Source organism: Euprymna scolopes, chromosome 6 (genome assembly GCF_053919585.1).
Source record: "Euprymna scolopes isolate OS-2025 chromosome 6, ASM5391958v1, whole genome shotgun sequence".
In the NCBI taxonomy this organism is placed as follows: domain Eukaryota; kingdom Metazoa; phylum Mollusca; class Cephalopoda; order Sepiida; family Sepiolidae; genus Euprymna; species Euprymna scolopes.
In genome coordinates, this window is record NC_136487.1 from 129141979 (window position 1) to 129168765 (window position 26787).

General features: G+C 31.5%; 1 protein-coding gene across 6 annotated transcripts in view; it reads left to right on the forward strand.

Annotated features, from left to right (window-relative positions):
• LOC145277957 (putative monocarboxylate transporter 5) overlaps positions 1-21398 on the forward strand; it is a 129844-nt gene extending 108446 nt beyond the window's left edge. For 3 of the 6 annotated variants that reach the window (XM_080130072.1, XM_080130073.1, XM_080130074.1), the window contains 3 exons: positions 12905-13174; positions 14942-15067; positions 20441-21398. In XM_080130072.1, coding sequence (XP_079986198.1) covers positions 12905-13174; positions 14942-15067; positions 20441-20646 — 602 coding nt within the window. In that variant the 3' untranslated portion in view covers positions 20647-21398. Of the gene's footprint in view, positions 1-12904; positions 13175-14941; positions 15068-15167; positions 15241-20440 lie in introns of all 6 variants that reach the window. The other 3 variants (XM_080130078.1, XM_080130075.1, XM_080130077.1) reach the window with 2 other exon arrangements.
• Positions 21399-26787: the final 5389 nt, after the last annotated feature.

The following is a 26787-nucleotide window of genomic DNA, read 5'->3' on the forward strand; positions in this document are numbered from 1 at the left end:
TCTTCATCCGAAGAAGGGAATTTTTCCCAGAATATTATATGAACCTCAACATCAAGTGACATTAAAAGCAAGTAAGAATTATAAGAGAAAAAAAATGAAAAACTTTCACGTTCATTTTATTTTAATAAATAGCAGATGAAAACAAATCAATAATTCAATGTGCATTTATTAAAGTTATGTTTCAGGTGAGGAAGAGACGCATACATGATCTTGTAATTTTATTAACATAGATGATAATTTTATAGATGAGCTAAAATGCAATTGTGCTGATGCTACCAGATCAGGCTCTCTTAAGATATCGGCTTCCTAACCTAAAATGCACCAAACATTGATGTTTTTTTTTTTTTTTGTGTCACTTTGCAAAACTCAATCATGTTCTGCAAAGTCTAAAATAAAAACAATTTTCCTTTACAAAACAACCAAACTAATCACCATAAATATTTGGAGATAAAAGCATAAAAACTTTTATCAAAATGACCAGATTTGGTATCAAATAACCGTGAAAGGATTGATTTAAAAAAAAAAAAAAAAAAAGTTCTACTTTTTTTTCACCCCCCAAACAAGAATGTAAAGGGCCATTATTTAAGATCATGGCAAACAGAGGACTGTGAGGAGTTGAGCCATGAGGTGTCTGTACACATGACATTTAAAATTCTGCAGATTAGTACAGTCAAGGAAGCAGGAAATGTGGAATGAAGTAGGGAATTTGAAAGTCCAGCAGCCTGAGAAAATAAGCTAGTAGAGTAGAAGACTTTTCGGCATATAAAGACCTCAGTGAAGGTGTGGAATTTTGCTGCTTATTGGGAGTATGTACATCGAGGGGACACAAATGTTGAGAGTTCATCAGAGCACATTCAATTAAAGTACTTGTAAAACGAATGTAATATTATGGTAATGTGGCAGAGTTTGGAGCATAGTCAGGAAACAAAACAATAAAACCAAGCAATCGCTTGTGCAGCGCAATCCATGTTGATACATCAGTTCTTATGAGTTAAGCAATGTTTATTCTAGTCAATACCAGATGGTGACCATTTTAGAAAACCATGTGCTGTATATGGGGAAACAATGATGCCTCACTGCAAAAAACTTTAAAATTGTCTCATCTGAGCAGGATACACATTTGTGACTGCTTGTGAGTTTGATGTTCCGTAGGAACTTTCTCTTTCAGAAGAAGATGACTGGACTTATCCAGTGTGCATTCTACTGCTCTAGGAAAGATCAAGGACAATTAGTTTTTTTTTTTTGTCATACAACTTGTAAACATGTACTTCATTTTATTAAAGTATCTTTCAATTGGTTGAAAGTGTTAAAAATCACAACTTTAATAAAACAAAGTTTCCTTTCTCTTGTAAAGACGGACAATATGGTCTCGTTATTTTATAGGTGCTCTACTTTTAAAAGAATATAGACCTTTATTTTCACTAGACATATAGACAATTTCTGTTAAGTGCTAACCAAACTTATAATCACTAGGGCTATGACAACAGAATATTCTTTTCATTGTTTTTACTCTCGAGTATATATCCGACACAGACACAATTAATCAACAGAGAACCATATCACTCTACATAAAAAAACATAGAAGCTATCAATGGATATATACCTGAGAGTCAAAACAAGGAAAAGAAAATGCTGTTGTCCTAGCCCTAATAATTATGCACACACGCATTTTTTTTTTTTTTTTTTTTTTTTTTTTGCATACGTCGTATGTCCTGTTAGTCATGTCCAGTTAAATATATCAGTTTTTTTTAAATCCAATATATGACAGTCGGTCAGATTCTCCAATTCAGACTGTTGTAGCATTCAATCTGACAAATTAATGTTTTATTTTGTTTAACCAATAAATTACATAACTTTTCAGTCTTTTTTTTATGTTAAAAAAAAAATTGTAATCAATTTCACAATGAACATATTCCGTCCGGCCTAATAATTCTTTCAGTAGCATATACGTCATGAGATTTACTGTTTATTTTAATCAGATAATTTTTCGATTAAAATGCTGTATTTCTTATAAATGGAATATTCAAAATGGTGTCTACATTATATTGATCCCTTCTTATTCATTTCTTCTATTTTTTTACACTAAGAATGAATTCAAATACTGATTATATATAAGCTTGCTTATTCATCATTTTTTTTTGTTTATTTGGGACTGCTTGGAATTTGAACTGGATTTTGAAAACTGTCGATTGGATATCAATTCTTTTGTGAAATACGAAAATGATCAATACACTACTGAACAAGCTACATTGCATTAAATTTAACTTTCTGAGTTTGTTTTACTGTACACAAAGATTCGAAAAAGTTGTCAAAAAAACAAATATATAACAAATAAATGTTATCAAAGGCAAGGTAAGTTACTTTTCTAACTAACTGGATGTTTTTAGTGCTTATATTTAATGTAACATGTTTATCCAGCTCGAAAAACATAGTGTTTACCGATGTATTGGAAAATTAAAAATGGTAGCCAACTCTCTTTGAGGTGGTAAATTTGGGAAAATGAGTTAAAAATAAAAAAGACAAAATACTGTTTGAAACTCGCTCAATATATGTTACCGTGACATAGGCTGACATATATTCGGTGGGTTTTTAACAGTATTTTGACTGTTTTTTTTATTTATAACTCCGTTTCCCAAACTTACTGTCTCTGAGAGAGAGTCGGCCGCCATTTTGAATTTTCGAATACATCGGTAAACACGGTGTTTCTCGAGCTGAATAAACATGTTACTAAATATAAACACTAAAAACATATCCAGTTAGTTAGAAAAGTAACTTATCTTGCCTTTGATAACATTTGTTCTATATTTGTTTTGTGACAACTTTTTCGAATCTGTGTACAGTAAAATAACCCCAACTTTCTAAATATACAATGTAAGTCGTATATAAAAACTGACAACGGAGATACAATTAGAGATGATTTTATTGACACATGTTGTGCAAACCGTACGTTCAACCTTCCAAAATGTCTCCTTTCACCGATGCCGGTGAAATCGACTCTCTATTCCATGAAGACCGATGTAAGGGGGGACAACTCTGTAAAGTTAACAATCTTCCTCTTTTTTTCTCTTCTTTTTTGATGGTCTCTGCAAAAAAGAAAAAAAGGAAAACTCCGTTTGCCTGCCTAGGGGTGCCTTTCGGGTTAAAATTGCTATAATTGACACTTTTGTGCTTATTTAAAAAAATTGATGGCCTGGATTTTTATAAAACTTTCTGAAAAGTTATAACTAGCTGATTTATATATAATTTTGTTCCTATTTACAATGCCTCCCCACAGGACAGAGTTAGACACCAGGGTCGTTTTTTAACGTGGAGAAAATATATATAATTTTGTTTGTCTATATTTTGCGATAACTCTTTTGTGTACCCCTGGGGCTCTTTTAGGGCTAATAAAAACACTCCATTTTTGGGACTATTTTACCATATTTGTCCAAAATTTTCTGTGTATGTCTATTTAGCAGTTTTTCATGGTGCTGAACTTAAATTTAAATATGTTAAGGCCTTGGAGACTTTTGGGGCTAAATGGGGGGGGGGCAAATGATGGACTTAGTCATTTTTTATTTGCAGGGTGCAGAACTGGAATTTACATATGTTAACTTCTAAAACTGCACCGTTTGTTTATTTTCACCAGGATTTGATATTCCCTGGGGACTTTTGAGGTTAAATGGGGGGGGGGGGACAATGCTGAACTTAGTCAATTTTTTTTATGCCTCGTTCACTGTGCACTCACAGAGGACCATGCATGCTTCACTTGTTTTTATTAAAAATTACAATGGCCTTTTGGTCAAGATCAAAGTGTAGTATCTGTTCTTCAGATGCTGCAAGCTATGACTAGCTATGACTAGCTATGACTAGCAAAGACCAGATGTGGGGGCAACCCCACATGTCTGACCTTTAACCAGCTCCCATTTCCCACCTCTCGGGAGCTGGTCCCCTTTTCCCCTTCCCCCTCCCTTCACTCCTCACATTAAAAATCGGCCTTGTGCCTAATTTGCTCGGTGGGGGAGCAAATAAATACCACCTGTTCTTCAGATGCTGCACTTCCATTTCTTGTTTTCTTTCGATGAACGAGCAGTCCTTCATGACTGAGACAATTTTTTATTTTTGTACCTTTTCTCCACGTTAAAAAACGACCCTGGTGTCTAACTCTGTCCCGTGGGGAGGCATTGTAAATAGGTACAACTATCGTCGAATTTTCATTTTTTTGTGATGTCCAAATTAGAGGTTGCTGTTAAGCTTTTTTACAGTAAAAAAAACAGTTATTAAAGAGTTTAATTCTTTGTATTTTTTTTTTTTTTTTTTTTTTTTTTTAAGGTTAAAGACTAATTTTTTTAAAACTCTACCTTAACATTTACTTTTTAATAATAAAAAAAAGTAGGCGGGTACTTGTTGCGATTAGAGTTCCCTGCCGAACACCTTAAAAAAACACTGACTTCTCCCTTAGTTGCCATAGTAACTAAACGATCATGAATTTTTATCGACTTTGTTTTACTGTTTATGAATATTAAAATAAAAGACATTACTACACATTTATTAATAATATCTCACTTTTAATCACTTTTTTTTACTGTTTATGTGTCACTTTTATCGACTTCTTTTCTTTTTTAAATAGCATTTTCTTTTTAAATGACTACGTTTTAACCTTACAATTGAATAAAAAAACATTAAACTTTAATTAAGCTTAGAAATACGATTTAAAATATAGCGCGGATCATAAGTGCACTAGCATCCATTTTTTTATTAATAAATGTTTAGTAATTATTTTTCTTTTAATATTCATAAACAGTAAAAACGTCATTTAAAAAGAAAATGCTATTTAAAAAAGAAAAGGAAAAGTCGATAAAAGTGACACATAAACAGTAAAAAAAGTCGATAAAAGTGATTAAAAGTGAGATATTATTAATAAATGTGTAGTAATGTCTTTTATTTCAATATTCATAAACAGTAAAACAAAGTCGATAAAAATTCATGATCGTTTAGTTACTATGGCAACTAAGGGAGAAGTCAGTGTTTTTTTAGGGTGTTCGGCAGGGAACTCTAATCGCGACCAGTACCAGTAGGCATAAAAAAAAAATGTAGAAAAGTTCTTTTTTTTTTTTTTTTTCATCTATTGAAAATATTGTTGGTTTTAGCATCGTAAATTATTAGATACGGGCAAAATGAATGCTGATGTTCAAAATTAATAAACATTTTGACTCCTCCCTTTACTTAAAATAAATCACCAAAAATCAGGAATTTAACCAATTTTAATGAAACTTTCAGTGTTTATCAAATAATGATCACGGAATATGATAAACCCATTATTTTTATTTAAATCTTTGTTTAAACAAAAATTACCTTTTACTAAAGTTATGGTGTTCTGTAGTAAAAAATTACAGGATTTATTTTCGCTTTTTTATGAAAATAAAGCACCCTAAAATATAATAAATAAAAAAAAAAAATTATTCAATTTTTACAAGAACATTACGATAAAAGCCCCTAAAGTCTGTATTAATGAATTCGATATAATTCGAAGAAAAATTAATTTATCAAACTACGGATATTATCATTGAATTAAGCATTGTTTATTTAATATTTTTACACAAAAAATTATAATAGCAAAAATTATTTCCACTTTTTTTTTCTTAAATTACAGGTTTTGCATAATTTTTATATGTAAGATTTTAATATTTTCCTTGCTCACAAGAATGTGAAACTTTTGGCATAACATAATTTTTATATAATATTGGCCAATAATTAAAAAAATTTTAAAAACAGGAACAGAAAAAATAATTAAATTTAAAAAAATGGTAAAATTTATATAAACGTTTACAAAAGAAATGTACAGATGACCGTCTGGGAGGGGTGGGGGTGGGGGTGGGGGGTTAAAGAAACCCAGAATTACATGACGTCATTCTCAGACAGTTTTTCGACTGTCTCAGATTTTGGGTCTCCATATATTCCATATTTCCAAAAGTATGGTTTGTTGCGTTTTTGTGAACAGCAAAAATACTCAGTTTTGGGGCTAATTAAGCTATTTTTTTGTGCAAACAAGGTGTTTTTTTTTTTAAATTTAATTCAATATCTTAGGATTTTACTTTACTAATTATCTTCGAAATAAACCCAGAAAACTAATATTTATCTCTAAAAGGATTTTTATAATGAATTAAAAATTTGATACTCTTGCATAATTTTACCCGGATCCTCGTGATTTCCTGTCAAGCCCGGATCGGGTGAGACCGGCAATCATCGGTTACAACTGAGTGGCGTAACAGACGCAGGCTAAGGAAAAAAAGCAAAGCAAAACAGAAAAAAAAAAACCCTTAAAAGTTTCAAATAATAACAAGAAACCTACCTTTTTAAAAAAAAAAACAAATATGTTTCTTTAATTTATTGTAGTATTTTTTTTTTTTTATCAAAAATATTGATTTTTTTTATTTATTTATTTTTTATTTTTTTTTTAGTCGGACACGACTGTTATACCCGGCAGAATATATATTTTTTTTATTATTGGAAGGAGGGTTTCAGCGTTTCGATTTGGGCACGGTGACCAAAAACCCTCCTAGGATTCTCCCAACGTTATGTTTTCTTTGGTTGAATAAGGATTCGTCAATTTCTACAGTGTGCCCCTGGGCCTCCTATCTGCCGGAGATTAGTAATACTCCTGACAAATTTCCCTCAGAAAGTTCTTCCAATCCGTGTACGTGTGTTCGGATATAACACCACATTCTCTCTTAATATTTTTTAGTGTCGCCATTTCGAAGGCCCATGAATAGATTATTTTCACTATTGTTGCAATATCCAAATTGGAACATGCAAAAAACGATCCTGTGCGCAATGACACCCACTGTCTACGCTGACCACTGGTACAGTGGTACACCGCCAGGAGAAGCCATCCTTTACGCAATTTTTTTTTTTTTTTTTTTTAGTAAACATTTGTTCCATCCCATTCTTTGAGAAAGCGATTTCTTTTCCCGACAAAAGGAAATTGTTGTCTGCATCGGCGTTTCCATGTGTTTTTCAATCATGCACAGATTTATTCCCATGGCTGTAATTTTTTTTCAGTAGTTACTTTCTTCCAATTCGATTGTCGTCTGCTTACAGTTACAAACTAAAGTCGGATTAGCGGTTCAACATTTGAACAACGCTCGGCCGATGCCGATGATTGCCGGTCTCGCCCGATCCGGGCTTGACAGGAAATCACAAGGATCCAGGTCAAATTATGCAAGAGTACCAAAAATTTAGCTGAATTGGTTAGCTCGCCGTAAAAACATTTTTAATAACTTTTTTTTTTTTTTCACGCGTACAAATATTTTTTTCCTTTTGGAAATTAACTTTAGTCCTTAATCTTTCAAATAAAATCAAAAAGTAGTTGGAAACCTACAAAAAAATTATGATAAATTGGCTTTCAAAACTAGGTCCCCCTCTGTGCTTATTCATTTATATTTTGCCTGTACCTATAAATTATATGAAAACAGAAACCATTCTCTTAATAGTCGCGTACAGACTACATTTTGTATTATCAACTTAATTACATTTAAAAGAATTCGTCATAGCTTTACCTTTTTTAATGTTTTGATTTATTAAAATATCGTCAGATCGAGCGTCCTAAATTATGAGATGAAAAAATGAACGAATCTCTTAGTAAACGAGAGTTGTCTCCCTTTGCGCAATGACAAATTGTAAAACAGCGCCGTCTACTGTAGGTACAGGAGAATAACTTTGAACAAGGGGAAGCTACTCTTGTGGATTAAATAAAGGATTCATTTGAAATTCTGTAAAGATTGCAAAGTTTCACGGTAAAGATAATCAAGAAACACCTTAAGATTGAAGAGTAACGGCAAAAATTTAGTACTAGAATTTTTGCAGATGGGATAACTTTGTCAATGTACAAAATGTCTCTTCATAATTATCTCCATCATCTTTGATAATGTGATGTCATAGTGAAACTTGATAACTATTTTAAAATATAATTTATCAACTGTTTTTAAAAATTTTTTTTTCTTTAAAAAAAAAAAAAAGAAAAAAGTATTTGTAAAAAAAGAAAAATAAATTACCGTGCTAAAATAATATTATTTAGAAAGTCAATTGGTGAAAGTGCACTGGGGAAGCACCTGACAACGGTCAATGTGCACTAGTTGTTTAGCCTGCAAAGGGTGTTTATTACAAAAGCCGTTCTTGCGGTAGGTTGGGGTGGGAGTGTTATTCCGAAAGGCATTTTCTTTTCAACCTACTCGTAATCAACTTAAAAGGTAAGCCTTCAGTTGATACCCCATTGCACTTTTACCGTCATTTTTAACATGTGGACAGCTTTGTTAATTATTCTGTACTTTCACCTAACAATTTAATAAATTAGAAATGCCATAAAAACTTTTAATATTATGGGTTTAAAATTTTTTATTTTTTTAATTTTATTCAATTTTCACCCCAAATAAGGCACAGTGCTACTTTGAAGTAGGGGGCTACTATTGGCAGTTGCAGGAATATTATGAAGGGAGATAAGTAGCAAGATATTTGTTCACATTACACTTGAACTTCTGCATGTCAGTACAGTTGAGAAAGCAAAATCCCGGGAGGGAGTTCCAAAATCTAGCAGTTCTGGGGAAGAAACTATTAGAGTAGAAGGCTTTTTTACACCTAGGAATCTCTACTGTGACGGGTTGGGATTTAGCTGCTTGTCGGTGGTATTTACGTCGAGGGGGTACAAGTGCTTGTAGTTTGTCAGAGCATTCACCATTAAAGTACTTGTAGAACAGGCATGTGAATTATAATGGGGAACACTTTCTACATTGATACTGTCTTTCCATCTGCAAAGTTGTAACTGGAACTGAATTTCAAGAGTTAATCTTTATCATACACAGATTACATCAACTGAAACATTTTGAGGATAACATTCATGGCAAGAACTCTCATTCAAATAATACAAATCATAGATTAAAATATGAGATGCCTTCAATAAGTTTCCAAACTTTTTCTGTACAGTCATTTAAAATTGTCGTAGACTCTGTAAAATTCGGTATGACCAATTTTTTATGATTTTGGGTTCAAATGAACAGCTACAGTAGGAATTGGAATACACGCTACTAAAGTCTAATTGTCACAGCCAGTGAATTTCAAAAATGTAGTCTGGATGTAAAGACACTTTAGAAGAACAATCTATATATATAAAAGCGAAAATGTATGTGTGTATGTATGTTCGCTTTTCCTCGATGTCCACGAAAGGCTTCTTTCAAAGAAGCGCTTGCTTGCTTCACAACTTAAAACTTTTTATATCATCTATAAATTGTAATATCTACGAATTATCCATGGGGCTCGCCTGTCTATTTAATTTTATTGACTTTCAAACGTTAATTATTCCACATTTCCCGCATCGGCACGCGTTACATTCGGTTTTCGGTATAAAAAAGCGAACCTCGACTCTAATCACAGGCCCAGAGCCAGTTTGGTCAATGTCGACTTCGTCATATAAGACTGTAGCTTTCATTTCGCTTCTCCTAATAAACAGGGAGCGGGTTTTTAAAAACAAACAAACCGATTTATTCAAAACTGTCCTGCACAAAATCGTAACTGCTGAATACCTATCGCCGTCACGTCAATCAAAAACGCGCACCTGTTTGTTTTTTTAGCACTTTACTATTTTCCAACTGCGTGTCATCAACGCTTCGGGTTTTTTTCACATACCCCGAAAAACACCCGGGCAACGCCGTACCCCTCGCTAGTATGAAATAAAATTCTGTTTTAAACTTGAAAAAACTGCCATAGAAACATGTGGAACGCTTCCGACTGCTTTTGAACAGTCTTGCATGAATCGAGCATTAGTTTTTGAGTGGCATAAGAGATTCAAGGAAGGTAAGCTGTCTGTGAGGGATGATGAGAGATGTGGGAGGAGTAAAGAAATTAGAACAGCAGAGTCAATTGGCCAAATAAAGAAGTTTATGGATATGGACCATCGTATGTCTATAGTGACAATAAGTGCACAGTTTGATGTTGGTGCGGGAACTGTACACAGTTATTTGCGAGGAACTGAAAATGCAGAAGATTTGCGCAAATGCACCAGTCCACAACTCTATCCTTGTCCTAGACTATTTGACCAAGATGGGCATGAAGACAATTCCTCAACCTCCCTATTGTTCAGACCTTGCTCGCTGTGACTTTTGCTTATTTCTTAAGCTCAAAGAAAAACCTTCGGGGCTGTCCTTATGAGACAATTGAGATGAAAGCGGCTGTGACAAGGGTCATTGACACGCTCCCACAAGAGGACTTCCATGGGGTTTAACCCTCCCTCTTCTTACCCCTCTTTCTTCTCTATGTGTCTAATTCCTATATATAGACACACACACAGAAATCATTTTTATAGATTTTTCGAGGAACAACTCCACATAAGAGAATTAATCTCCTTGATTAAAAAAGTGGAATTACTTCCCTTTTAGCTCATAATCTGGCTAAAAAAACAATGGGTAAAATTTATACCAGTTTAAAAGTGCATTGCAGTCGGAGGAGATTACTTTGAGGACTAGTGTTTCATGTGTTTACTATTAATAAGTGTTCATATGAAAAAAAAAAGTCCAGAAACTTATTGAAGACATCTTGTACTTGTAAGAATCGCAACTTATTTTTATTTTTATTTTTTAATTATAATTTTGATTTGGAGAATGTCATTGTTCTTTTAATTTTGACATAGATTTGTACTGCAATTTCTTTAATATAAATGCACAGAGAGTACAAAACCAAACTTGTTCAGGACAATAATTTATGATAGATGTATTCTTTCTGATTGGGAGTTTTATGTTCTAATCAACTTTCGTGCAAATCGATTGTATATATTGGACGAGTGCAATTCAATGTATGAGATAAAACCTTTGAAAATATCAATGTCTGGGCTACTAGCAAGGCTTCCTGGTGTTTCCCAGAGCAAAAGTTTACCATATTTCTATTAAAAGTTCTATATCTTCTTTACCTTCCTCTTTTTTTCCTCCCACCCACGGTTTAACCCTCCCTCTTCTTACCTGTGTCTAATTCCTATATATAGACACACACATAGAACTCATTCTTATAGATTTTTTGAGGAACAAATCCACATAAGAGAATTAATCTCCTTGATTAAAAAAGTAGAATTCCCTTTAGCTCATAATCTGGCTGGGAAAACAATGGGTAAAATTTATACCAGTATAAGGTCAAAGAATAAGTTTTCTAAATTTTAGATATTATTCATTCCGGGCAACTTAGATGAAGAAATGACCAACTTTATGCATATTTTTGTTGTTTCAGTTTTAGCCGGTCATACAGACATCAACTTATTATAGATTCTTGGTATTTCTCCAGCATTATGGAGTTGTGCTTGATTTGCAAAGACAATTTAAAATAATTTATTTATTGCAAACTATTATTCTCATTTTTCTTGGTTGTTGTTTCACATCATTTCGGCCAACTATTCCTCTGGCCTTCGCCAGGTGGTAATCACAACTGGATAGGAACTCAGAATCTCCTAACTTTGACATTGAATCTCTACGGTTCCAGGTGAGAAGGTAGCGGTTTCAATCCTGCCCAAAGCAGTCCAGAGGCTTACTTGGCCAAAAACGTGATGAGACAACAACTATGGAAGGCGGTAATTGCTGAGAATACAGTTAGGAGATTTAGAGTTCCTATCCTATCGCGGTTACCACCTGATGAAGCCAGAGGAATAGTTGGCCGAACAACTAAGAAAGATGAGGATAATAGTTTGCAATAAATAAATAATATTCATCTCGTTAATGAATTCCAATTAAATATATAAATTTCAAATATGTTTACAAATTTTACCTTGAAAGCAAAATTAAAAATGTTTTCAATATGAGGTTAGGTAATAAATCTACTGTCAGTCCAGCTGCATCTCTACACAAAAAAAGGTATCCCTTAGCTTCAGTGGAAAACATGGAGGTGGACCAATCGTCCAACGGTTTAATGGAGGAGAAATCCTTTATGACTGATACATTTTTTATTTTTGTTACTAACCAGAGTACCCCTTTTTGGGGAGCTGCCCCCCCCTCTTAAAAACTGACCTCATATCTAACTCTGTCCTCGTGGGGAGGCAAGTAAAAAAATATATATACACACACATACATATTACAGCATTATTCATTATGATATACCGTGTGTGTAAATACTATTATGTTTTGATAGCATGATTAATAACATGTGTTTTTTTTTGTTTTTTTTTAAATTCCATTTTCACCCCAAACAAGGCACAGTACCAATTTGATGTAGGAGTTTCTATTGAGGATATAAGTTGCAGGGATACTATGTAGGGAGATGAGCAGCAAGATATTTGTTTACATTACACTTGAACTCCTACATGTTAGTAAGGTTGGGGAAGCAGAATCCCGGAAGGGAGTTCCAAAGTCTAGCATTTTTGAAGAAGAAACTATTAGAGTAAAAGGCTTTCTTACATCTAGGGATCTCTACTGTGTAAAGGTGGGACTTTGTTGCTTATCGGGTTTGACGGGGCTATTTACATTGAGGGGGTACAAGGGCTTGTAGTTCGTCGCAGAATTCACCATTATAATACTTGTAGAACAGGCAGAGGAATGCAATATTTCATCGATAGGACAGAGGCTGAAGCTTAGATGATAGTTCAGAACCTATCAGGTTGGTGACTATCTTTTGAACCCTGTTCAGGATTGAGAGACTAGTTAGCAGATGCACCAGGCCAAATCTGACAATACTCAATACATGGGCGAATAGTAGCCTTATCGAGGTACAGGATACTTTCAGGCGTAAGTAGCTTTCTAGCATGGTAGAGAGAACCCACCTTCTTTGCTGCAGCTTTGGCGATGATTTCAATGTATCTGTTCCAACTCCTGTTTACGTTAGGCTGAGGAGTTTAAAAAAATTACTTTCAGGTAATGTATCTTTAGCCAATAATACATAATCTTTCTTTTCTTCTGTACAGGTTTTTTTATCCCGTTGTTTTACCTGCCAACATTAGCAAAGCAAGTGGGCATGGATACTCAAGCCTCTTCTTACCTGGTGTCGGTCAGTGGTGTTACGAACATTATCGGACGTCTTCTGTCTGGCTTTCTTGCTGACCGACCGGTTTTTGGCGCTCTTCACATTAACAATACTGCGTTAATTGTGGTTGGTCTAGCCACCGTGTTTTGTCCATTTCTGAAAGATCAGACTACCCTGAATATTTACAGTGGAATTTACGGTTTCGGAATTGGTAAGTTTGAAAATTTTAATTTGTTGTTTTTTTCAGTTTGCTTTTTTTTTTTTCTTTTTCTGACAATTTTTTCGTACCTCTGTGTATTATAATACAAACCCAAATAATTTAAGCTGAATGTTACCCCAAGGCTCTGTGTATTGTGTTGCTCATTTTTTAAGAGCAAGTTAGAAAATTAAGAAATAAGTGGTTTTAGTTATGTAGTCTCTCTCAAGTCCATTCTTTTCAATAAAACCTTGAAGAAAGCTCAAAAGTTTCCTAGCGTCATTCATGCATGAGAAGTTATATTTATCTAAGTTAAATAGACAGGGTGATCAACAACCACTAGATGTTCCGACCACTCATGAAATGGCAAAATGAAATAGAAACGATGCAGAGAAATAAGATTAGCACAAACACATGCCTGTGGATATGAAGACTATAAATTGGTTTCTGAATCGCTTGTGGATAAGCACGCATAATACTAGTTGAGAATTTTTTTTTTTTTTTTTTTAAGTAAAGAAATAAAGACTAAAAGAGCATCCAATAAATTCTAACATTGAAGAGATATAAAAATGGCTGCCATACAATAATAATGCCATTAATGATTTTGAAAGGTTTAATTAAAATGCCTAATAATTTTGGAAGGTGAAACTTGTCCTCTGCATTTCAAATGAGACTGCAAACGGGATTCACAAAAAATCCAAAGATCTCGCAAAGTTTTGTCAGATTATTGTGAGGAGAAACCTCAACTTAGAAAATAAAAACAAAACTTTTCCAAGTATCCCGAACAATGTTTTACTTTGGAGTCTACCACACATACACTGTAAAAACACTCTCTCTCTTTAACAGTATCAAGTGTAGAAATGTAATGCAAAACTGCAAATAGTCCTTTTTATTTTACTGATCATAAAAAAATGACTTGTTCAAATAACTTTATTTGCATATCATTGATTATGGGAAACAATTATTTGCATGATCCAACATATCACATTTCACTCTGCTAAGAGAGAAACTTGAATGCTTACTAGACAGGAGAGAGCTTGAATGCCTACTAGACACTGTCCTCGAGTGTCTAAGGTCTCTCTGTACAGGGGTTGTCAGAACAATCTGGCATGAGGATACTTTTTCCATAGAAGTAAACCCTGACCAAATATTCAAAATCACATAATATTCGCTGCCCAAATAAGATCTCCTCACTATGGCTACTCCACAGCTTTTCTGGGGAATGGTGCACCTTCTCCAAGTGATATTACCTCAAGTAATAGCACAAAGCTGGATACTCCACCAGACAAGATAAATTCTTGTCCTGGAATCCAGTAAGACCAAGAGACCAACATGAAAGATATACTACAACGTATAAAAATGATTAATTGGGGAGAGGAAAATTATGTTCTCAATTCTTTACTAACTCAGTGTTTGAGAGATAAAGACTTAAATGGAACATTCGAATATCTATGTATCTCATATAAAGTTCAAGTGTTAGCCCCTGGTTGTGGGCCCCTTGATCTCTGAGAACTTCGACTGAAGTAAAATAAAACTAAGCGTTTAAAATATAAACATCATATATGCCATCATAGTCTCAATTGACACGAGTATCCATTATCGCTGGAATAGTGTCTACATTATCCTGCAGACTTTACTTTGAGAAAACTCTATCCCCAATGACTAGTGCAAAAGGGACTCCTTTTTATGGGAACATTCATTACCTGTTTAGATTTTGGAGCTAGCATCACAAACTTTTACAAAAACTATGTATTCAACCGTCATTTCTTTCTCCATTTTCAGCGGCATTTGTATCTTTGCGGTCAATCCTTTTGGTAGAACTAATTGGTCTCGATCGACTAACAAATTCTTTTGGCTTGCTGATTCTTTTCCAAGGAATAGCCTCGATGGCAGGATCCCCTCTTGGAGGTAAGCAAACAATTTGACTTTTGTTTCAAACTATTTCACATGCCAGATGCAACATTGCATATAACTCTGATCACTTATTGGTAACTTCTTCTTTTACCAGTTCTGGTGGCCATGAATTCGTGCTGATGAGAGGCCGGATCTTCGGTGGGGCTGTATATTTGGTAGTATCAAAAGTATAGTTTTTTTATTATGTCCTCATTGTATCATATATATATATATATATATATATATATATATATAATAAAATGTTAGATTCCAGTATCCATGTCTTTATTCACTTCAAAAAAAAAAAAAAAAAAAAGAAAACTAAAAAACTTGACAGACTATTCATCGGCACATGAACAATGATAACAGTTATATATCCTGGGTTTTCCATAAATGCAACTTTTCAAAGGTCCAAAAGTAATGTCCAAAAACGTCAGAAAAAAAAAAAAAAAGAATCAATAACACTCGCATTGTTAAATTCATAAATGCAATTTAAGAATTCCATAACAATGGGAGAGTTATTTTTTTCTGATTTCGAATATGATTCTGAAGACTTGCACATTCAGAATATATAACTCTATATTATAGTTGTTTATGAAAACTACATAACTATGACACTGTAGGTCACAATCACTACTACTACTTGTTCAACTTTAATGAATTTTTGAGTGAAATCAATCTTTCAATACATTCTTTTTGTGTAATTAAAAATATGTATCTTTACTTATTAGAATTATTTTTGTTTAATTTTTATTAAATATTATTTTATTATAAATTTATTATTTTTATTTGTTTGTTATTTTTATTTGTTTGATATTTTTATTTGTTTGATATTTTTATTTGTTTGTTATTTTTATTTGTTTGTTATTTTTATTTGTTTGTTATTTTTATTTGTTTGTTATTTTTATTTTTAGTTATTTTTATTTTTAGTTATTTTTATTTTTAGTTATTTTTATTTTTAGTTATTTTTATTTTTAGTTATTTTTATTTTTAGTTATTTTTATTTTTAGTTATTTTTATTTTTAGTTATTTTTATTTTTAGTTATTTTTATTTTTAGTTATTTTTATTTTTAGTTATTTTTATTTTTAGTTATTTTTATTTTTAGTTATTTTTATTTTTAGTTATTTTTATTTTTAGTTATTTTTATTTTTAGTTATTTTTATTTTTAGTTATTTTTATTTTTAGTTATTTTTATTTTTAGTTATTTTTATTTTTAGTTATTTTTATTTTTAGTTATTTTTATTTTTAGTTATTTTTATTTTTAGTTATTTTTATTTTTAGTTATTTTTATTTTTAGTTATTTTTATTTTTAGTTATTTTTATTTTTAGTTATTTTTATTTTTAGTTATTTTTATTTTTAGTTATTTTTATTTTTAGTTATTTTTATTTTTAGTTTTTATTTTTAGTTTTTATTTTTAGTTATTTTTATTTTTAGTTATTTTTATTTTTAGTTATTTTTATTTTTAGTTATTTTTATTTTTAGTTATTTTTATTTTTAGTTATTTTTATTTTTAGTTATTTTTATTTTTAGTTATTTTTATTTTTAGTTATTTTTATTTTTAGTTATTTTTATTTTTAGTTATTTTTATTTTTAGTTATTTTTATTTTTAGTTATTTTTATTTTTCATTTATTTTTATTTTTCATTTATTTTTATTTTTCATTTATTTTTATTTTTCATTTATTTTTATTTTTCATTTATTTTTATTTTTCATTTATTTGTGATTTTATTTATTTGTGATTTTATTTATTTTCATGTATTTTTATTTATTTTTAATTTTTGTTTTTACTTTTATTTTTATTTTAATTTATTTTATATTTTTTTTTAATTTTTAAAAATTTTTATTCATTTTTTTATTTTTATTAATATATTGTTTTTATTTTAAATTTACTTATTAGAAATAGAAACAGGTGTATAATCTTGGATATATTTTTCTATGGATTGTAAATAGCTAAAAAAGACATGAAGTTCATATTGCACTCACATGGAACGCACTAACCAAGTTAGGTAAGATTTGGAAATCAAAATTGGAAGAACACAAAATCCAGTTCTTCAGATTGACAGTTGACATTGTTTGATCATATGAGGTAGAAAGTCAGACACAAATAAAATGTGCAAAAGGCTAGATAGTACCTATATAAGAATGTTGAGCAATCCTAGGGATGAAATAATAAACAACCATAAGTGCTGAAAGGGAGAAGGTTAAGATTTGTTGGTATGCTAACCGAACTAAACCAGAGAAGAGGAAGGCCATTGCCAGACTATGGAATAAAGATGATTCTAGTCAATGATATGACGAGCTCAAAATAACTACCTAAATTATATAGAAGTAATGACTTGCCATTTAATTTACATGTGTGTGTGTGGTATATAGAGATGCATATACAAATTCTATGATAATGATATAAATACAACAGTACATTTAATGATTGAGAAATCAGAAAAATATTTTGAACTAGTTAGGAATTGAAACCTGATCTCTCCGTCAGTGATGTCGATCTTTCCGCCCATGTTTCTTTTTTATTTGTTATTCACGATTTAAAAAACGTATTTGGTATTTATACAGTATGCGGAATAGGTGAAAATTGTACTCCAATTAAAAACTCTTTGATATACTTAAGTAAAAAATAAATATCCTCATGAAAACTTGCAAAAAATTATCAAGTATGATTTTAAAGCAGCATTTTGCTAATCTGTTATTCACTATTATTTGGTTAAATGAGAGACTTATCTCCCCTTAGTTTAAAGGATTTCTACTCTTATCAATAGTGGCTATGATAAAATTGATTATTTTAAAAAAATTTTACTTGATAAATTTTCCCTAATTGTTGGTGTATATACTTTTTGTCTGATCCATAAATATAAATTTTCCCTAATTGTTGGTGTAGATACTTTTTGTCTGATCCATAAATATATCAAGATGTTTTCCTGCTAATTTATTTTGAACTGCAATTTTCACCTGTGAAAATACAAGTTTTGGTGCGTGTATATTATAACGAAAAAAAAATGTTGAATTTCAAGTAGAACAAATGCTACTTACGTAATTGTCGCAAATAGTATCAGATCCAAAAATTATAGAAAATGATGAGGTAAAAAAAAAATAATTCATAAAAACAGTTCTGATAAGGTTACGTGCTAGGTCAGACATATTAGGTCATGTGATGTAAGCAAAAGAGAAAGTAACTCCGTTGAAACTATGTATGTTCGCTTTTTGTGTATGTCTGCAAAAGGCTTTTTTTGTTGGCCTTCTCGGGAGTCGCTCGTTCTTAAAACTTTTTATGTCACGTCTAAATGATATCTACGACTTAGCAATGGGGGTCGCCTTTCTATTTAATTTGCCCGACTTTTACCAGCTTGCCGTGTCTTCGAAAAGCGGGGGGAAACAGTAACTGGCTTGCAGCGCAAAACGAGGTCAAACACCACGCCACTTCCTCGCACCTGTATATTTCGCTTTATAAGCCTTTACTGAACACGCTTATCAATTCCTCTCCCCTCATGGCAGAGATAGTTAGGTGCCTGGCTTTTTTCCTTTTCGTTTCCACCTTTGCGTCAAGGCTTCGGGGTTTAAGTCTACCTTCCTACTAAAACTTTTTTCTTTTACACCTCCATTGGCCTTCAGGACAAGATCAAAGTGTAGTATCTGTTCTTCAGATGCTGCACTTCCATTTCTTGTTCTCTTTCAGTGGGGGAGAAATCCTTCACGACTGAGACAATTTTTATTTTTGTACCTTTTCTCCACGTTAAAAAACGACCCTGGTGTCTAACTCTGTCCCGTGGGGAGGCATAGTAAATAGGTACACCTCCAAACACCGGCCAACATGTTTTTTTTTTTTTTTTTTTTTTCTAACACACACCTCCAAACACCCAGGCAACACCGAGTACCCCCCTTCTGCTAATAAATATATATATATATATATATATATATAAAAAGCAAAAGTGATGCGTGCAGTTTTATGTCTGCGAAAGGCTTGGGGGGGGGGTCTCGAGAGGGTTACTGTTTTGGAGAACTTTTTATATACTCCCTAGATTATAATATATATGATTTGCGAATGAACATTGTCTCTACATTATTTTTATCGACTTTTATAAAATTCCCTCTATTCCGTCCTTTCGCGTGTTTGTTGGTTTTTTTCGTATAAAAGCGAAACTAATTGGAACGAAGTAGGCCGTCTGAGTTTCCGGCTGGGACCTCCAGAAACGCAATTAGCTTTGATCAATGTTGGGGAAACCCTTCATATCAAACAATTGCTATTCATTTGGAGGGCTCCCCTTCTTGGGTGTAGCTGGTTTTCCCCAACACTGTGGGGACGCAGAAACTGGCCTACAGCCAACGTTCATTTCTGCATCTGCATGATTCTTAACTTATTCACTTCAAGTCAATTTTTGGATTGACATCGATAAATTTGAACGCTTTTCACTTCCTATTGTCTTCGCGTAGCGGTAAGATCTCAGCTTTTCTTTCACCTTCTTTTCTGACTTCGCATCACGGGTTCGAGCTTGCTTGCCTACTAACACTATTTTTTTTTTTTTTACACCTCCAAACACTCAGGCAATGCCGGGCACACCGCTAGTCTATAATATAAATCTCACCTGTCTGTTTAAATGTAGGTATGTATGTCTGCCTAAAACTTTTAACAGAGGTGACGGATTTTCACAAGATTGATATTGTTTTGAAGGCACTTTGAATGACAAATATCGAAAAATTGGCAGAAAACATTAATTCCTTCACCTTCAACTGGGCACTTTTCTACAGACAGGGGTCGCTTTTTTCGCATATATTTTTGGAAGTCATCCCCTCTTTTCAATTGACTAGCCTTAATTTAAACCTTCACCACTTCCAGTTTGGCAATGCACGCAATGGCAGACGTCACTTTTTTTTTTTTTATACATTCTTTTCCTCCTTCACGGTACTGCCTGCCTACTACCACTTAAAAAAAATTTTTTTTTTTTCTCAACACACACCTCTAAACACCCAGGCAATGCCGAGCACCTACGCTAGTAGATACATAATTTGTGAATTTTTAAAAAATAAGTTTTTTTTAACTGTTTTGATTTTTAACGTTTTTTATAAAAAAATAACTGATTGAATTTGTGAGAAATTGAAAACTTAATTAACTTGCCAATTCAAATTAGTAGATTTTGAAACTGAATCACAAGATTTTACAAGTGTTTTTTTTTTTTTTTTTTTATGGATAACTATTTTTCTGCATTGTTTTCCATAATTTTTGGATATGTTACTATTTGTAACATGAGCATTTTGTAGGTATCATTTGTTTTACTTGAAATTTAATATTTATTGTTATAATATAGAAGCACCCAATTTTTACTGATGCCCTATACTATATAAATGCCCTTGAATTCTTACAGTTTCTTTCTTTCCCTCCGCAGGTTATCTGAAAGATGTGACCGGCAACGTGAATGCAACTTTCTACATGAGTGGTGCTATGTTAACCCTCTCCGGAATACTGTCACTTCCGCTGCACCGACTCAAAGCTTGGCAGGAAGGGCGAGACAATGCCAATCCAGAAGAAGTTCCCATTAACGACACAGTTAAGATTGAGAGTCCTTCAGACAGTGGTGTCAGTGTTACGTGATGAGGTTATACTTTGACTACTATTGCACCCATGCACATGTGATATATACATATATGCATATAGATGGTTTCTTTCTTTTTTTCTTTTTCTTTTCAATATTTAGAGAGATATGTATATACATATATGTATGTCGCGTTTTCAAACAAAGAATGTTTCAAAAAGGTGAAAAAAATAAAGACTGTAATGAAGGGAAAAGATGAAGCAGCAGCAGCAACAGCAGAAATGCGAGACATTTTGTTTTACCGCAGATTTTTTCCTTCGATCGGTTTTAATCGAGACGCTCCTTCCGACATTCAAATGGAACTAAAACACAGAAAAAGAAACATATTTTTTTAAAATAGAAAACAAAAACAAAAAAAAAACAAAAAAATAAAACCACGTGAAATTTTTAAAGGTGGAAATTGAGAAATATTTTTCCCCCTTACACAAAGCCCAGACGGGATGGAGGACAAAGGATAAAAGATGGAGAAGGATAAATGAAGATGCTGCCGCCTGACTCTTTATTATTGTTGCTAATTAGATGTTTCATAAACATGGCAATGAAATCAAGCGACTTTTTTATGGAAACTAAAGTTAATCCCCCCTTTCTTCTCTTAATCCAGCTCCTTCTGCTGGTTCATCTCCCGGGACACCTGGTGACGAAACATTTCTTTTCTCAACAGGCTGGCAAGGAGAGATAATTATGGAAAGTCAGAAAAAAAAAAAAATGAAAATTATTTAATATCAAGAATTTAACAACCGCAAAAAGAAAATGGAAATATAGTTTGAAAATATTTCCTTTACAAATGAATAATAAAAAATAATTTAATGCAAAGAAAAGGAGAACACTAAAATATTTCCTTCCATAAGCAAAATGTTGATGGGGAAAATCTGAATGAAAGCAAACATGTCTGTATGATTGTAATCTTTTTGTTTCTTTAAGGAAGGCAATTTTAATTTTTTTTTTTTTTTTTTTTTTTTTTTTTAGATATGAAATGATTTTTAACAAGACCACTATCCATCTATGCTTGGCACAATTAAATTTGAACAAAAGGCATCTGTTGAAATTGGTGATCAGTTTTTCTTATATAATTTCTTTCATCTGCTCTCATGACAGAAGTAATAATCTGAACCTCTTAAAAAAAAAAAAAAAAAAAAAAAAATGGGAAAAGAAAAGGAAAAATATTTCAACCAGATTCGACATGGATTAATTATGAAATCCAAAAAATAATTTGGATTTTTTTTTTTTTTTTTTTTTTTTTGGAGAGGAGCTGGAACATGGGCATTGGATGAGGAGTTTTTTCCTCTTCCGTTTTGGAATAAAATATAAAAGAAAAAATATTCTTATCCTCCACTTTACATCCTCCTTAACACATACACGCAAATACAAAACAAAAAAATTAAAAACAAATATGTTAGCTAACAAATTCTCATAATCGGCCTAGAAAGAAAATGGTCGCTGCATTCTTAGAATGCATCCAACAAGTCTTGTAAATGATATTTATGACAATGATTTTGTGCAGACTGAAGAAATAACAAAATTTCAACTTGTCATGAAGCTGGCTGACAATTTCAAAATGATCAATGGATTGCAAAGCATCGGTTAATAACCAATTTTTGGAGATGTGAAATCTGTAATTTACCATGCACATTGAACCGTTATTTGCAATCAGTTGATGGTTGGAGATGAAAATGTTAAAAGGCTGGGTTCCATTGTTCAATATGAAAAATTTCTTTTATTTCATTATGAACAATTATCTTTATAATTTTTGTGAGTCCATTTGGGCCATTTATGTATATTTTACACATTTAAATGATTTTTGAGAAATGCATTGTTGACCTGAAAGAATTGCGTGGGTGATGGTTGGATGAGGAAACTCGTAAAATAATGACTTTTCAAATTATTGGATATGAAAGATCTGTGGATATGTACGAAAAAATATATATTAAAAACCGTTTTTTTTTTTGTTTTTTTTTTAATTATGAAAAAAAAAAAAAAAATCTCATCGTTAAAGATGGATTAGAAAATTATTAATTTAAAAAGATAATAATTGTGGTTTTGTCCAAAGAATTAAAAGGAAAAAAAATGTAATATTTTTAAATTTTTGCAAAAATATAGCAAAAAAAGAAAATTGGAAAAAGGAAACCCACCCAAAATAAATTTGATTAAAAATTTTTTTTTTTAATTATTATTATAGATGATTATTACCTGTGAAAGATTAACCAGTGCTAAAAATAAAAAATTAAACCGAAAACAAAAAATTTTCCATCAAGAACTGAAATGAAATTTGGACTGAAAAAATAACTTTTCTCTGTTTGAAATTTGACCAGATGTTTTTTTTTTTTTTTCCTTTTTATAATGGTAGTGGTTGTGTTGTTATTGGTGGTCCAAGCCAGTGTCTGTGACCGTACGACCTTATTAGATGTTGATTGTACTGTCACAAACGATTATTATATGGAAAGTGAAAAATTTAATATTTTCGGTACGAAACCCTTTGTGAAGAATACAAACACAATTCGTTTTTTATTTTATTTATTTTTTTTTATATATAACGGAGGGACAACGTTTTTATATTTAAGAATTGTTTGAAGATGTGGGTGTCAATCCTTATTTTCAAGAATCCTTTTTGTTTTTCTATTTTGGAATAACAAACACTCAAAATCAGAATATAACTAAATTAAACTTAGAGCTCAATATCCTATTAGTTATATTAATAATAAAAATGTGCTTCGCACTTTACTGCAGTTACTGCACGATCATCAGATGTGTCTCTAACTGGTTGCTAATGCTTGCCATTAATACAAACATTAGAACTTAGATTGATGCACTTCTGATGAGTGATAATACCGTGAAAGTGCAGTAAAGTGTTCAGATAAATACATTTAGGTTCTTATTTTGAATTCAACCTAATTTAAAAAAATAAAACTACAGAAATATCTTTGTGTGTACCATCACACAATGGAAATGTCATCTTCCAAAAATCAGGTAAATTGATTGAGTAGTTTTACTTTTATAAAGAAAATCATTTTTAAGCGATTAATACAAATTTATCGGCATTGTAACAAATCTAGTAACTGAGTTATCTCCCTTTGTTTCTTGGCATTTTTTATCATAATGGTGGACGAGACAGTTACTTCTCGGGTTCGTCATGAAATTTGATTTTCTTTTTGTACAAAAAAGTACTTGATTCATTTGTGATTTTTTGGAATATGGCATTTCTGTTCGGTGACAGATATGTACATCAAAGATTTTTCTATGTTTTCTGTTTTTGTTTTCTTTAATTAGGTTGAATTCTAAGTAAGAACTCATTTTTATTATTTATTATTGAATAATTTTGCATAAACATTTTCGCATAAGACTAAAATAACAAATTTTTTTAAGTCACTATTTTCAAGAGAAATTCTAAAAAAAATTGTATAGTTCGATGAAAATGACTAAAAATTAGTTAAAAGTTCAAGACTTTTTAAAAGAAAGGAAATTTTTTCCCGTGTATTCTGATTTGCATAAATTTATAACTTTGTAAAGAATGCTTACAACATGAAAAAGACACTAAATGTTAATCATATTCAATGAAATGATTTGTTTCTTAAGAATTCGACTTAATAAAAAAAAAATACAGAAAATACAGGGAAATCTTTGATGTACATACATATCATAGAATGGAAATGTCACATTCCAAAAATCATTCTTTTAAACAAGAAAATCAAATCAAAGACAGGAGCTCAGTCGCCATGTTTGAGAATGTGTTAAAGTTCAAAGTCGACGACTCTATTTTACTACCGAGATTTTGATTGTATTCAAAGTAATTACAAAATGTATTAATTGTTAAAAATCACAATTTTGATTTTCTTAGTTAAAAAAAAAACAAAAACTTGATGAATTTGTGATTTTTGGAATATGATACCTTGTTCTGTGACGAGTATATATATCATAGTTCTTTGTATATTTTTAAAGTCAAATTCGAAGAACTATGATTAAAAGAATAAATGCTTCCAAAGTAGACCATATTTTTACATACACACACACACACACGGTAATTACTAAAAACATCTGTATTAGTTTCTCTGCTTATAAAAACGGTGCTCAATATTAGAGCACATGTAGATCTAAATTTAAAGAGCATAGACATAGACTCAATACAATGTTGTATTTTGCCTTGTGTTTATCAGTGCTAAGTATTCGATAACAACACTATTTAAAGTTAGAAGTAACTGTTCTTTGCCTTTGCAAAAAGAACAAATAGTATTTTTTTTTTTTTAAATTTAAATTACATTTTTTAAGTTGACCGTTTAAAAAGAAATAAAATGTCCCCTCCCACACACCCCAAAAATTGGGATTTTTATCCATTATGGCAGATCTCTTTCAATAGCCATTTTTTTTATTGCATTGTTTTTGTTATTCATTTTTTTTTTTTTTACATTTTAAAAACATTTTTATTTGCCTTTTTTTTTATTATTCCATCTTGTTTTTGTGTAAAAGTTGCATTTTAATTTTCAAACAACAAAAATTACTTTTATTTCATTATTTATTTATTTTGCTTATGTTGATTGGTGATCTTTTAAACCAATGCATTTTACATGAAAATAACATTAAGTACTTACATGTTATGTCGAAATTAGTATAAATTCAGAAAGTTACAAAAATGATTTAATAGAAAAATAATTATATATATTATCAAGCTAAGCAATTTGTAGTTTTATCATGTTTTAATGTTGGAGAGTTCTCAAGACCAAAAGGGAGATAACTACAATAAATAATTTTGACTAAGTAGATACACGCCATCATTTTTAAACACAAGATCTCTGAATATATATAATGGTGGATGATATTTTTTTGATTCAAGATACTTTTAGCATATCTACTGGATCATTTTTTGTAATTTGGAATGTATACTAATTTTGACATAACATGTAAGCATTGTAATGTTTTCATCTGAAATGTGTTGGTCTAACAGATAACCAATTAATACGAGCACCTTTTTTCTTTGAATCTTCAACTGCTGTTCATCAATCTTGTTTAATTAATCATCAAAACACAGAAGAGTCGATAGAAACATGAAAAAAATTGGTCCACACCCAAAGAATATTAATGTACCAAAGTACATTTTCTGTCCATTTTTATATTATTTATAAAAAAAAACAAATTTCTATCTCTTTTGTGTTGCAGTTTCTTTCTCGCAAGACATGCACCAAAATTCTTCTGTCAGGAAACCACAGGTTCTCTTGAATTAGTTTCTGTGGATAAGCTGCACTAAACTCATATCACAAGTGAAACATTTTTAACCGGCCAAACATACACTCAAACGAGAGGTTCTCATAATTTTTTTTTTCTCCTTCTGAGTATCATTGTTGCATAATTAATTAAATTTTAATACACTAATTGAGTCACCACTTATCAAAACTGAAAGCCACTCTACGCTAAATGTTAATAAGATGTATTGACTGAAAGTTGAATGATAAAGAATATCATGAGAGGATTGACAATAATAAATGGACTAAATAAAATTTCATGACTGATAAAGAATGCTTTGACAAGTGTTTATTGATGTTGGATTTGAAGACAGCCATGTTATAGCCCTCAGGGAAGCAATCTTGTGGCAACAAATTTAGACTATCGACCTCATGAACATGTCTGTTTATACTACATTTCAACCAATGTGCCTTCTGACCGCCTCCGGGTGTAAAATCTAAATCTAAACATTTATACAAATATTAAACGTCCAATACACAAGTCCGTCAAATTTATGTACGTGAGAAACCATTTAGAACATGAATCATATAAATATGGGAATGACACCACTGTGCATAAATGAACCATATGCCTGAAGAAGGCTGGATGGCACATCGGACGAATTGTCGTACAAATTTCAATGACGCTGAAGACAATATTCCTAAGAAAAACAATGAAATTAATAACAAAAATATCCTAAACACCCACTCATTCGCACTCGTTGTTATATTTGTACTTGTATTAGAGTATGCAACAAAAACTTGCCTTATAATAAAATTATACTCCAAAATCTTAAGAACATATAAGTCTCATATATACATACGTACATGCACACACACGCACACACATATATATATATTTATATAAACAAAAAATGAATGATGAAAATAAAAATTGAATAAATGACAGTACTTATAAAACAATAAAAAATT